Genomic DNA, 13,675 nt, shown 5'->3' on the forward strand with positions numbered 1-13,675 from the left:
ACGCTGACCACGAATCTCCATCCCACCTTTGCTGCTCCTGCTGCACCAATGAGAGCACGAGGCCCACAGGCCCGGGTAGCCTGCAGAGCCAAGGCATGGAAGGATCCTCCCAGGACAGAGCACAGCCAAGAGCCAGGGACGTGGAAGGACGGCGACCCCGGAGCATAGAGTGCCAGACAGAAAGGTCCCCAGACCCCCAGAGGCTGGCCGATTGCGGGATAAGGCATGCCCAGCCTCACCCCCAGTGGCTGCGAGTCCCCTTGCCCACCCACCTGGGCTGGGGCTTCACGGTGAAGGTGCTGCTCCCATGCTGCTTCTCCAGGCTGACCAGCACGTCGTTGAGGTTCTGGTTGAGCTGCAGGGGGCGACAGTAGAAGGTGGGGGGCTTGCGGGGCCATAGACTGCCTCACATCCCCAATAACACCCCTGTTTCTTTCCCACCCCATCCGTCCTCCCTGAACTCCTATCCCTGCCAGGAACAAGCTGGACACAGTACCCCAAACCCACAAGCCTCAGAGGGGGAAAATAAAGAACAACCAGTAAAATAGGCTATTACTAACAGCTATTGTCTCTAGAGACCACCATTCCTCCTTTTTTTCTACTTGGCAGTTCCTAAAATGCCACCTTGAGCTTGTACTGTTTGCAAATTACAAGGGGTGGTGGTGGCATGTTTTCAAAGACTCATTGTTAACCCTAACTGCTGTTTGGCAGCCGCTCCTCCAGAGAAAGAAGGGGCGTTCTGCCCCCATAAAGAGTTGCAGTCTGGGAACCTCCCAGGGGCAGGTCTACCTGGGCTAGAGGGTCGCTCTGAGTCGGCATCAGCTCCAGGGCAGTGAGTTGGTTGGTTAGTTGGTTGGCTGTTTCGCAGCAATGTTTTCAGACCACCCCACAACGCTAGCAATTGTAGCCGAAGCACAGTGAACCAGGAAGGGTTATGCCGAGTGCGTATTGACACTCACTATGGAGATAGTTCCCTTTTTGCCTTGGCCAACAAGCAGCTCCGCTCCGAATATTCCTATTTATAAGCACTGGGCCTTGTGACATGAACAACTTTTGCATAAATACTTCCTTCTAATAATACCTTTCTGTTTCTTTCCTCAACCTGTCATTAGTTGTCTGGAATCTTGGAAGGGAAGAAGGAGGGGAGCAAGGGAAGGCTTACGAGGCGGGGAACTGTGCTCAGGGTGGCAAGACCGGAGAGCCCTCGGATCGGCTTTGCCCCCTCCCACCCTTGCCCAAACATCACCACCCACTCCGTTCTTCTGGCTTCAGACCCTGCTTCTGCAGACAAGAGGGAACTGCCAGCAGTCCGAGAGAACTTCCTCATTTAACTGACGGGCAAGTGACTGTGAAAATTGAGCAGCGTAGGAATTTCAGCTAGTCAGAACCCTTCATACAGCAGGTTCCAGGGCAGATGGAACAGGCCTGGGCCAAACTCCCAGGGAACTTGGGAGGACAAGTGAAAATGGAGAAAACCCTACGAGTTTGCTTAGAAGAAGCTGGGAAGCTGTCACGGCTTTCTGGCTCTGCGCTCCTTGGCTCAAGGTCCCTGAGAACACAATCCGCCTGCAGAGATGACTAGGAAGGGCAGAGGGCCGAGTTGGACACGGCCTGCCCACCCATGCTTCTGACCTTAGACCCTGGGTCAGAGTGGACAGGAGTTGGAGGCCCAGAGGCCCACGGGGGCCACTGCCAAGGCCTACCTTAGTCATCTCCTTGTGGAAGTTCTCCTCCAGGCCCGCAATGCTCTGAAACGTGTTGACGTAGAAACCCACGCGGCTGCAGAGGAGAGAAGGGCGAGGGGTAAGGAGAATACCCAGGCCAAGCAGGCCCATCCGTGAGAGTCACACGGTCCCCTCAGAGAGCCTCACACACCCTCCCTTACCCCCAGACACAGCTGGGACACTCAGACACTGAGGGCCCTGTGGGTGCCCAGACAAACCAGCAGGCACACCCTTACCCGGCTGTGAGGGCGGCCTGGAGCTCCCCTCCAGCCCTCACCTATTCCACAGGGATGGCAGCTCCTCTTGCAGGTCCACGTTCATCTCCTCGAACACCTTCTGGGCTTTGATGAGCTCCTCCTCGGCCTGCGGGTCAGGGAGGGTCATTCCCTTCTGCAAGGCCTCTGCTCGACGCAGGCCAGCCCAGTCTGCCCCCGAGGACTGCACCTCTACCTCAGTGCAGTCTTCTGGGACCAGGGCTCTGGAGGGCATACACAGGCTGTATGCACATGAACACCCAGGACCCCTGTGGTCAATCCCCTGGAGTGTGCTCTCCACAAGGGAAGCCCAGGTGGGTTAGGAGGGAGACGGCACTAGCTAGACAAAGGCCCAGGAGGCTGGGGAACAAGGAGGAAGCCCAGACAGGCCCCAGATCCGGGTGTGCGGCTACCTGCCACTTACTCTCAGCCCTCCCTCAGGCAGCACAGCATTCTGGGCCACTGTTCTCCGTGGCCCCCTCTCGAGATTTCCTCCCCGTTTCTTAGCCAACATCTCTTTCCTAGGAGCCACACAGCTCTTCCCAGACTCTACCCCTGCCAGGGCCCCTCTCTCTGGGACCCTGTTAGCTTCTAGACTGGCGTCAGAGGCAGCGACTTGGGTCCATCTCGAAAGGCAGCCGAGAGGTGGGGGCACAGGGCTGGGCTTGGGGCCTGGGCTGCTGGGGAGGCTGCTAGGACCACTCGCAATGCCTCTGCTGGCGTGAGACGAGCCCTCCGCAGGTTCCAGCCTACGTCCTCCCCTCCTACGCTCATCCAGCCAGGCCCCGGGCCCAAACCATCATCCCAGAGCCAGTAAGCAGGAGCATGTGGGCAGCAGGTGCCCCACTCGGGACTGAGCACAGACCGGGGCCAGGGAAGGGGCGCTGTGCGCTCACCCTTGCAGAAGGAGAAACGGTGACTCAGGGAGGTGACCTGGCCCTGGGGGTTGAGTTACAGCCCAGGAACGTGCTGTGCCTGCCCCGTAGGAAGCAAGCTTCCTGCCAGCAGCCTCAGCTTCATCTTCTCAGGCCAGGACAGGCCTGCCTTTGGACAACGGCAGCCAGCTGGCCCCAAAGCCTATTTGCCATCAGCACTTGATTCCTCCAGCCTACCCACCCCATGCTCCTTCCGGCACCAGCGCCCCAAGCCTGGGCCGAGGCAGGAGGAAAGGATGCATTGCTCAGCTAGAGTAACCAGTGGGGCAAACTTGCTGGAAAGAGCAGGGACCCCTTGGTGTTACATTTTTCTCAAGGACAAAGAGATCTGTCTGAACAAGCGTGCCTTGACCTCTTGGGAAGGATAAGAGCTGAGGGCCCTGGAGGAACCTTACCCTGTGCTGGGAATATTGACTCCTCAGCCTGTCCCCGTGGCCTCACCTGACCAGACCAGACCACCCATTCCCTAGCTCTCTGGGGACCCCAGGGCCTGACAAAGAGGGCTGGCTGCTAATGGGGCTTGGTGGGATGGACACAACACATGGCCCTCACGGGCTGCACTGGACTGTCTCCCTGCCCTGCAGGCCACCTTGCCTTGATTGCTCAGCCTCGGGGAAACGCCACCTCTTTCAGGGACCTGCCTGCCCCACCAGCCCCTGGAAGAGCTGAGACCGCCCAGCGTGGGGCCTCCATCTTTCTCACAAACACTGTCCTAATTCCTTGAACCAATGAGCCTGAGAATGGCGAGCAAAATGGGCCATTGTAGCTCCAGGGGCAAGCAGCTCGGCAGGCCCCAAGGTCGGGCGTGAGCTCCAGCTCCACTTCAGAGCTGCCGGAAGCCAGGGCCCACGTCTCTGGTTCCTCACAGCGCAGCTCTTTCCAGAAGCACTTAGGCGCGTGGCAAGGGGGTGGACAGAGTGAGGGGAGAGCTGTCTGCCACCTGGGAGGCCTTGGCAAAACAGTGGCTGTGCTGCACTTGGAGGGGCAGGGTAAGCAAACCCGAAACCAGCTTGTTCCTCCTACCAGAAAGGCCACAGGAGCTGAGCAAGCAGACCCCCGGAGATGGGAGCATCCCCTCAAGAAGACGCACTGTCTCCCGAAAACCCAATCACACCTCTCGGTCACCCCAAGCTCGGGCAGACCCAGTTTCCGGATGGATGCAGTCCGGGGTTAGCCCCGCGGCCTTCTAGCTTCCAGACGGGTGTGTGGAAGAGGCAGAGGCCTATGGAGGAGCTGCTCAAAGAGAAAGTGGATCCCGTTGAGAAAACCAAGTTAGCACACCATCTGCAACCCAGCATCCATGGTGGCACTGCCCATGTGAGCTGCTGCCGCCGCTCCAAGCCCTCTCCTTCACGGTACCCAACCACCCTCAGCCCAGGGAGCCTACCACAGCAGATCGACCCTCTACCCGCCCGACAATGCCTTCTGGCGCCTTGTTCAACCCTTTACGGCAAAATGATGCTAAACCTCTCATTTGGTTTGGGAGCTCTCCCCCTTCTCCAGAGAACAGTCTAGTCTCTGGAGCCAGGCAACACCCATTCCAGTCTCCAGCCCCTCATTCTTCCTACACCTTCGGACAGAGGAGGAATGAGGCCTATCAAAGCTCACCGCCCCCCTCGACCCCAAACCAACTCCCCAAGAGCCCGAGCCCCCGAGCCCCCCTGCGGTCAGGGTGAAGCTGTCAACAGCTCAGTGCCTCCCAGGGCAGCTCGGAGCGGTGGCCTAGAAGAAATCAGCGGCAAGCGAGGGAAGAGGTTGAGCTTCAAGTCCGTACCCAGCCCAGAGCTCGCGCTACTCAGTCTGTGCAGGGTAGACGATGCCACTGAGAGGCAGCCCATTAAAGAGGGGCCGCTGCTCAGAAAAAGCCAACCTGCCGACTCTGGACACCACCACCCCCCCTCAACTCCCACGTAGAATAGGAAGTCAGTCCACTGTGTCTCTGCTCCTCTGAAACCTGAGTTAGGACCTCCGGGGGGAGGAAAGCATATTCCACAACATGCATATCCAGAACCTGGCTTGTTTCAAGGGCAGAGCCTCAGAAGCGTTCGGAATGGCAGCCAGGGAGGTAGGACCACCTGGAGTTATTGACAAAGAAACGTCTCCAGAAAGCAGCCCCGACTACTGCAGCACAGAGCCCTTGCCTTCTAAGAAGCCCCAAATAGTTCTCCCCGTGGCTCATCCTCCCAGCAGACTGAAGGTCATTCTGACAATTCCTCCTTCTCCACCACCACTGCCAGTAGATTCCAGGGTCATTGAGAGTCTGGCTGACTGTGGCAGGGGCCAGGGGCTAGGATAGTAATGGGGCGGGGGGGTGGCGCTCATCTAACATGACCCCAAGCCCTGCTACTAACCAGCTCTGTGAAACTGGGCAAGAGACTTGGCCCACCCCGGCCGTGTGTCTCCTCGTGTGGGAATTCAGGAGTTCTTACGCGGCTAAAGGACAATACTTATCAGGGCAAGAGACTTATACTATCCCACCTCGGCCCTCAGGGGCCCTCCTGAGATGGGGGAGAGATGACTCAAAGCTATCCTGTGTTTCTGGGAGACTGGTATCTCATAGAGGAATCCCAGAACTTCCACCAACACAGTGCCGAGCAGACAGACCCCGGGCCCATGCCCAAGTCAGCCAGAGCCCCTCAGCGTCTATCTCTTTTACACCTTTGCCTTCAGGAAGGAGGCTGCTGTAACTGCTCGGACACAGGTTCAGATCTAGCCCAACCACCCATCCAAAGGAAGGGGCTGAATCTATCTCTAGGTCAAGAAAGGAAACACAAGTATTTGGACACACAGAGGGCAGGGCACAGACCAAACGGTGTCAGCACATGCAAGATTAGAAGCCAGCGTCACCTGATTTCGGAGCAGGTTAGTTTGAGCTACGAGATGAGCCTGTAGTTTGCCTTGGCACCACTGGGGGGCAGCTTTCTCAAGCAGCGAGACAGGCTGAGAGCAGGTGGTGGGGAGATCAAGGCAAAGGAGGGTAGAGAGACAGGAGGGAGATGGGGAGAAAGAAACAGAGACATTGATATTAAACATGAAATCCAAATATCCCAATGCAGTGATAGATAAGCAAAACACCTCCTGTAAGGTGGCCCAGGAGGCTCAGAGAATTAACAGGGAAACTACTGGGGGTGGGAGTGGGGGGCTGGAGGGGCCATGGTAAACTCCAACCTACAAAGGCAAACTGTGAGAATCATTAGCAGGGCCACAGGGCTCATCAAGGCTGGTTCTGCCCCAGAGCCATGTGGGGTGGAGTCACATCAGAGACCCATGACAAGATTGCACCGGTGGAATGGGTACCATTCTATCCAAACCCAAGCCAGGCCTGAGCTCATTCTGGAAAGTGGCCGGGAGTGCGCAGAGGAACAGGAAGGCCAAAGGACAGAGCAATGCCACGGGTGGGCCCTCTTGCTCCCCCACCCTGGGTCCCAGCACCATCCAGCACCCGTATTCACATGGGCACTTCCCCTCCCAGGCTATGGGCCTTGGGCCAGTAGCCCCATCTCTGTCAACGGGGCTGATCATTCCCACAGGCCCACGGTCCAGGAACCAGGAGATCTAATGTGCAAATGCTCAGCGGGCCAGAGAGGTAAGTTGGACCATCCGCCCTCAGCCCTGGCTCCCCGAACTCTGCTGTACCCAGGCAGTCCAACTCCCCAGCTTACCTTGGCAATTTTGGCTTCATCCTTCTTTTTGGCGGTCTGAAGGGACTCATAGTGGTGCCGGGCGCTGTCATAGTCCACCAGCTTCCGCCCTCGCTTAGCAATGCGTGACTGAGGGTACACACAGGGTAGGAGGCTGAACACATCCTGCCCCCAGGCTGGACCCAGAGCAACTGAGTCATGCTGAGGGCGCTATCGGTTAGTCTGAGCATGCACGTGACCCTGTTGCCTGAACTCTTGGAGTGTTTAGGATATCACTCCAAGAAGGCAAACTGTTTCCATGGGACACCAACCCATTTGTCAGTGAGTGAAACGAGGCTCTTCCCACCTGCCCTCAGGGCCTCAAAGACCCCGTTGCACCCACACTCTCTTCCCTGTCCCCTCGGGCATCTCAGTATCTCTACTGGGCATCTTCATGGTTAGGATATGAGGCTTTGTTGAGATGACCCATCCACAGACCAAGCTCAGACCTCTCTGCCCTGGGATGTAGCCTCTGTGATCCTACTCACCAGCCGGCGGCCTGGTACATTGACAACTTCTATAAGTATCTGGGCCTCCAGCTGAGCAAGGTCAACCAGCTGGCTCCCTGAACACACAACCCACACAAGTACACCACAGAGAGGCGTCAGCAGGTAAGAAGTGACATGTGCCATCCTCGGGTACTCCTTTAGCACACGCAGCACAGCAAGTCCTCAGACCTGACACATCTGGTTACAGCCATCCCACAACACACAGACACATACCCACACCATAAACATACATAATACACACCACACACATTATAAACCCAACCTCCCACACACACCATGTGTGCACACCAAACACACACACCGTAGAGTCTCCTCCCACAGGCCTGATACCCAAGGAGAAAGGACCCGAAGCTCCCAGTGCAGGAAGGCTGGGATCGCCAGCAGGGCTGGCCTCCTAAGGAATGCCCTCTAGGAAGAATGAAATGCCAGTCAAGCAGAGGAACCTGCCTTCGGGGTACCTTAGTCCCTGGGCCACCCTTGGGCCGACGGCGTCCCTCAGTCTTTCTCTCCCTCTCCACCTTTCTTCATACCAGCTGTAAGGCGGAAGCCGAACGGCCACCAAGAAAGGCCTCTCTCACCTTGATGTCAGGGAACTGGCCCAGGTAAGTGTCCATGGTCAGGAGCGCCTGGTCCACCAGCTTCTGGTGGTAATCCAACCAGAGGAGGTCATTGTTCTGAAAGAGCCAGGAGCAGTGAGTGTGGCCCCTGGAGTACCGTCATCCCCAGGGGCTGGGAACCAAGAGTGGAGACTTGGGCATCGTCAGCCCCTGCCCCTTAGTTTGCAACAGGGTGGCTTCCCAGAGCCACTGATTCCTCACCATTCCCGTAAAGTGGTATAGCAACTCCCATGGGTAGCTATGATCTGGGGTGGGAGTGGGGGGGATTTTGCACGTCATGAGCCCCAACACATAGATGAGAGACATCCCAGCCCTTGGATTAATGCTCACAACAGCCAAGTCGAATGCCATGGGCGGGGGAGGGAGAGCAGGGCCTAGAGAGAGCTCTGTGAGGAGGCTCTGCGCCGCTGTCCACGCACCTCCGCGATCTTGCTCGCCTCGTCCCTGCCAGGCCACTCAGGCTCGTACACCTCCTGCAGACACTCGTTCAGCTTCTTGGAAGCCTCGTGCATGGCTGGGAGCAGAGAGAGATGGCTGCAGCCAGGGCTGGGGGTGCTGACGCAGGGAGCCGCCCTTCCTCCATCACCCCACACCAGGAGGCTCGGGGAGGGGGGATGCAGTGCACCCCCTTGTCTACCTTGCACAGACCTGGCCCTGATGCCTCCTTCCAGCCCTGTGCCCTCCAGCTCTGAGTTGGGCAGGGCCCATCAGCTCTGTTCCAGAACCCTGTCTGACCCTTACCTTTGACCGAGGCCAGGTAAGTACGGAGGTCCTTCTGCAGCCGGGTACCCTCAGTCTACAGCAGGAAGGAGGAGGACATGGTCAGGCTGAGTGGCTCACCCCGCCCCAGGTCCTGTCCTTCTGGCTGCTCCGCCCCCCTAGCCACCACCACCACCCCACCACCCCCCGCCGCAGGGGACAAGCTCAGGCTGCTCTGCTAACAATTCTGGAGGTTGGCATCCTCAATTCTGGAGGTTGGCATCCACAAGGTCTTTGGGAGACTAGAAAGATGAGCGCTCAGAAAGTGCCTGGTCAGATCTGGCCCTGGTGCCTAAAAGACACAGCTCTCCCCTCTGTCCTCCAACGTGAGCCTAACTGTGCTCCCAGAAAGGGCAGAGGAGCAGAGACAAGCACCACCCTTGCCCAGGAAGCTGGCCTCCTGGGATCAGTCAATCACTGCTGCCCCACAAAAAGATGGTCCCTGCCTAGTGACCATACTGGGTGCTTCCACATGGCATTGGAGAGGTGGTGTCAAGAGGAGTTAAGGTCAACACATAAGATACTGTGTCATAAAAAAGTTTTTTTAAAAAAGTGGGGTATGGAGACTAAAATATTCTAAGAGAAATCCCTTAAATTTCCCAGAGTAAAGTACCTGGCCCTGGACACACATCATCCTTATGAACATCGAAGCCTGAGTCTGTTTATCCGCACATCTAGCAGATACCACTTCATTTCCGGTAGAATGGCAATCATAAAAAAATTGGAAACGATGTTGGAGAGGATGTGGAGAAATGGGACGTCTCGTCCACTGCTGGTGGGAATGTAAATTGGTACAGCCACTATGAAGAAGAGCTGGCTGGCGGTTTGTTTTTGTTTTTCAAAAGGTGGAACAAAGAACTACCAAAATGCAGAAATCCCAGGCCGAGGGATTTATCCAGAAGTGGAGGCAAGAAGGCAAACGGGAGCCGGGACACCTCTGTTCACTGCGGCACTTTTCACAAGGGCCAGAAGGTAGGATGCGACTAAACATCCATCGAAGATGGGTGGATAAACACGGTGTGGAGCATAGGGGCTACAGTGGGATCTACTCAGCCATCAAGAGAAAGGAAGTCTTCCCCAGCCACCGCCCCCCAAATGAAGATCTTTTCTTTGTCACCATTGACAGTCTGGGGCTTAAACAGAACCTTGAGCTGGTGGCTCAGAGCCACCAGCTGGTTTCTCGTCAGCACCTGTCTCATCTGCAGTGGCTTTTCCAGGGCAAAAGGGGCGAGAAAGGAAGTCTGGTGCATGGCAGAACCGGGAGAGAACTGGACCAGGCAGGTCGAGACCAATCAGTCAGCCACAAGAGGACAAAGACGGCACAGTCTCACTTACATGAAATAAGCAAATACACAGAGATCCAAGGTGATTCGTGGTTAACGAAGAGTCGGGGTAAGGGCATGAGAGGGTCTGAGGGCAGGTGAATGGTTGCAGAATGACTTGGAAGAGGTTAGTGAGCGGGGTGGCCAAACTTCACAAATGCACTCCATCTCACGGACCTGTGCGTGCCCCGCTGCTGCACATATTGTCACAATCAGGCTGTTCCTAAGCGACAGGATCAGAGAAGGGAAGTGCAAACCACAAGCATTCGCGCCTCTCAGAAGCTCCCTCAGGGGAGCTGATGGGGAACCTGCGAGAATGGGGGGTGAGGACATATGTCCCGCTGGAGACCTGGCTGCCCACAAGGTAGGATCAGTAAGTGTGTTGCTAGTTGAGATGCAGATTCCTGACAAAATGTTACTGTATTCATCTCAGGGCACCTGCCGACACGCTCAGCTTCCCTCCCTGCCTAGTATCCACCACACAAGTCTTCTCTACATCCTCTCTCTCCTCACCCCCATCCAGATCCTGCCAGTGCTGTGTCCCAAAGAGGAATCCCGTGGTGGTTGGGGGAGGGTGGGGGTGGCTGGGTTCCCTCGGGCCCAAGCCGTACCAGGGTCCCTTGTGCCTCAGACAAGGCTGTCCTGTGAGCAGGCAGGCCTGCCAGATGTGCAGGGCCAGTCCAGAGCCTCGGCTCCCTGGGCCACAATTCTTGTCAGCCTTCCTTCCCACCAGGACCTCCCACACCCCGCACACCCCACCCTCCCCGGCAGCTGCTTCCAGATGTTATGTGTTGGCTTCCAAACTGGTCCCTGGCTCCCCAAACAGGATTTTGGCATCTGAGAAACAGCTCTGGAGGTTCCTTGCAGAATTGGTTGGGGACAGGCTAAGATTCCGGGGCCACTGCCCACACTGGCCAGCTCTCCCAGCTCTGGCATGGAAGAGGGCAGAGGGCACAACCCTCCCAGGACTAACACCGCCCTGTTGCATCCTCCCCGTGACTTTTCCTAGCATGTCCCTAGCCCCTTCCATGAATGCATCCCAACCTCTGGCATGCGGGCTCTCAGGGTTTACCAGAGGAGACTCTGCCCCCAAGTTTCAATCGAGCACCAACGCGGACATCTTGAATGCTCTCCGAGGCCTCCGATATGGACACAGAGTACAGAGAAGTCCGGGCCTCACCCAGCCCCCAGCCTGAGGCACCACTGCCATTGCCAAACAGAGCTTAGAAACGGACTCACTCCCTGTCCCTGCTCACACCCTCCTCTGGCCTAGCTCCCCATCATTCCCTAACTGGGGCAGCCTCCAGAAGCCCCCAACCCAGAGGACCAGCCACCCCTCGGTTCCTGAAACCTTGGCCTTTCCAGGGAGAAAGAATTCCAAGGCCATCTCACCCCACTTTCTCTGGGTTCAGACTCCACCACACAAGTGGCTTATTCGGGACTTAGCGGATCTCGGTGGAGAAAAGTTTCAGAGGCAGCCCAGGCAGTACATTCAGAGTCTTCTGATTTGGAAATCCTGCCTTGTCGCTAACCATGGCCCCAGGCTGCCACCATAAGGAAGTCTCTCCTGTCCTGGGCCCCTCGCCTTGGTCACAGTACCCTGATTAAAATCCCTTCCAGAACCCGGAAGGATGAGATTGAATCCACTTTCTAGGCGAGATGGTGCTGAGGAAATTACTCAACTTCTCTAAGTCTCCACTACTTCTTCTATGAACTGATGACAATACTGTCTGCTTCACATGGGTGTCCAGAGAACATCTATAAACGGCACCGCCTTGAGCCTCCTCATCGTCAGACACAGACATGCTGAAGGGGTGCTCAAACTGAACCCACACTGCCCACCTCAGAGAGGCCACTCTCCTCACCAGAAGCTTCGACAGACCCCCTTTGCCTTGATACCAAGCTTTCCAGTGGCGGGCCACAACCTCTCACCTGCTCCTCCCCACTGCCACCCTCCCCGACCACTTTTCCCATGTTCGCTCAGGTACCCCACCATCTCTCCTTTTCATGCCACTTCCCTCTTCTCCAGGAATTTTCCTATGACCTTGCTGGCTTGACCTGACCCCCTGTCTCCTCAAGTCTCCTGGCTCCACAAAGCTGGCTGCTTCATCACCCACCGAGCGGCCACGCATCTATTTTCTCAAAGCCCTGACGGCCCGAGGCTGCCCATACTCACCAGCTGCTTGTTAAAGTTCTGGACACACTGTTCAAACTGCTCATCCTTCGTCTCATCCGCCTTGCCCAGCTTCTGCAGGACCTGCCAAGGCAGACGGAGGCAAGAACGTCACCTTGAGAGGCCAGTGGAAAAAGGGATCGTGTCTGGTCGGCCATACCAGAGACCGCTCCCCACACCGACTCATGGCCGGTTTCATCCCCACCATCACGGAGGCTCTTGGCAGGGCTGAGTACTCCAGCCTTGGGAACACCATGCTTTCTCCAGGCTCCACCAAGAGGAGCCACTTGGGCTTGATGGGGAATCCACACCGGAGGAAGGAGGCTTCCAAGAAGCAGTGCCACTCCTTGCCATCTCACACGCACCCAGGGGGCTCCATCCCCACCCTGCTGCCCAGAGCAAGCTGAAGGTGGGAGAGGACCAGGCAGGAAGCCTCATCTCTCTACATTATGCTACCTTCTAGACCAGCGGTTCTCAACCTGTGGGTCGCGACCCCTTTGGGGATCGAATGACCCTTTCACAGGGCTCGCCCAATTCATAACAGTAGCACAATGACAGTTATGAAGTAGCAATGGAAATAATTTTATGGTTGGGGGGGGGTGTCACCACAACATGAGGAACTGTATTCAAGGGTCGCGGCATTAGGAAGGTTGAGAACCACTGTTCTAGACCCATGAGTCCCAGAGAGAAGAGTAGAGCAGGCCTGGCCTATGAGGTGACCACTCCAAAAAGAAGGAACAGCCAGAGAGTCCCAGGAGCGGCTTCCCATCCAATTATTTAATTTGCAGGTGTGACCTGCCTTCGCCACCTCCTCCCAGCTTCTAGTTCAACAGATAATCTCTGGGCCCATCCTTTAGCTTGCAAGCTCTCTCTCTCTCTCTCACACACACACACACACACACACACTCAGGCAAACAAAGGCACATACACTACACTCAGACATACCCATGATAAGTCACGGCTGTGCCTTCTCAGCGGTGACAGGGAGAGGAGATGGAGGGCAGAAGTGGAGACGGGTGGGTAAACACTGAGGGGAAGACCCAAGGCCAGAAGAAGGGGAAGTCCTAGGAAAACGGAGGAGCTGAATCAGGAGCCAGAGACAAGAGCTTAACCAGAAGGGCTGGCCCATCGTATCCACCGGTTTCCCTGACTTGGCCTCTCCCAGTCCATAGCGCTAGATAATGTTTCCCAAAGTGGGTAACACTGCCCCCTGGGGGGCTGCAAAACCAGGTGCTTGCCCTTTACCCTGGATTGTGGGCTATAGCACAAAAGGTTTGAATTACCAGGGGAACGCTTGGGTTGGTTTGTTGGCTTTTGTTTTCTGAAAAAGGAGCAGCAGAGCAAGTAAGTTTGGGGACCTATGTTATATGAAGAGAGAAAGAGAGGCCGGGGCAGAGGAGAGAGGTGAGGAGGGGTGAGGGTGGGAGGAGAGAATGACAAAGAAAGTGGGTCTGGTGTACTCAAGACAGAAATGGGGTGGGGCTTGTAGAGGAGGCAGGGACTACGGTGGAGATGAGACACAGCCAGCTCCACGGTGAGCACCCACTGTGAGACCATCACTGACGCCTCTCTAGAGGAAGTGGTCAAAACCCACCACAAGAGAGAAGGAAACAAGTGGAGGTGGTGGGGGCAGGGGGACATAGAGGTGGCGGACCAAGGGCAAAGAGGGTACAAACAGAGCCGGGCCAAGCTCACAAGGACC

The 13,675-nt window shown here is 56.5% G+C and overlaps 1 protein-coding gene across 12 annotated transcripts in view; it reads right to left on the bottom strand.

Annotated features, from left to right (window-relative positions):
- The window catches only part of BIN1 (bridging integrator 1), a 97,547-nt gene that overhangs the window by 13,816 nt on the left and 70,056 nt on the right, over positions 1 to 13,675 (bottom strand). For 6 of the 12 annotated variants that reach the window (XM_004703854.3, XM_004703850.2, XM_030887846.2 and 3 more), the window contains exons 2-10: positions 11,977 to 12,057; positions 8,461 to 8,515; positions 8,139 to 8,233; positions 7,681 to 7,776; positions 6,576 to 6,683; positions 5,761 to 5,853; positions 2,002 to 2,087; positions 1,704 to 1,779; positions 273 to 355 (exon numbers count right to left, since the gene is read on the bottom strand). In XM_004703854.3, the coding sequence (XP_004703911.1) occupies positions 273 to 355; positions 1,704 to 1,779; positions 2,002 to 2,087; positions 5,761 to 5,853; positions 6,576 to 6,683; positions 7,681 to 7,776; positions 8,139 to 8,233; positions 8,461 to 8,515; positions 11,977 to 12,057 (773 nt within the window). The remainder of the gene's footprint in view (positions 1 to 272; positions 356 to 1,703; positions 1,780 to 2,001; positions 2,088 to 5,760; positions 5,854 to 6,575; positions 6,684 to 7,680; positions 7,777 to 8,138; positions 8,234 to 8,460; positions 8,516 to 11,976; positions 12,058 to 13,675) is intronic. The other 6 variants (XM_004703856.2, XM_004703853.2, XM_004703852.2 and 3 more) reach the window with 1 other exon arrangement.

The sequence above is a fragment of the Echinops telfairi genome, unplaced genomic scaffold (assembly GCF_000313985.2).
Source record: "Echinops telfairi isolate 266 unplaced genomic scaffold, ASM31398v2 ScPeMD7_4;HRSCAF=17, whole genome shotgun sequence".
Lineage (NCBI taxonomy): Eukaryota > Metazoa > Chordata > Mammalia > Afrosoricida > Tenrecidae > Echinops > Echinops telfairi.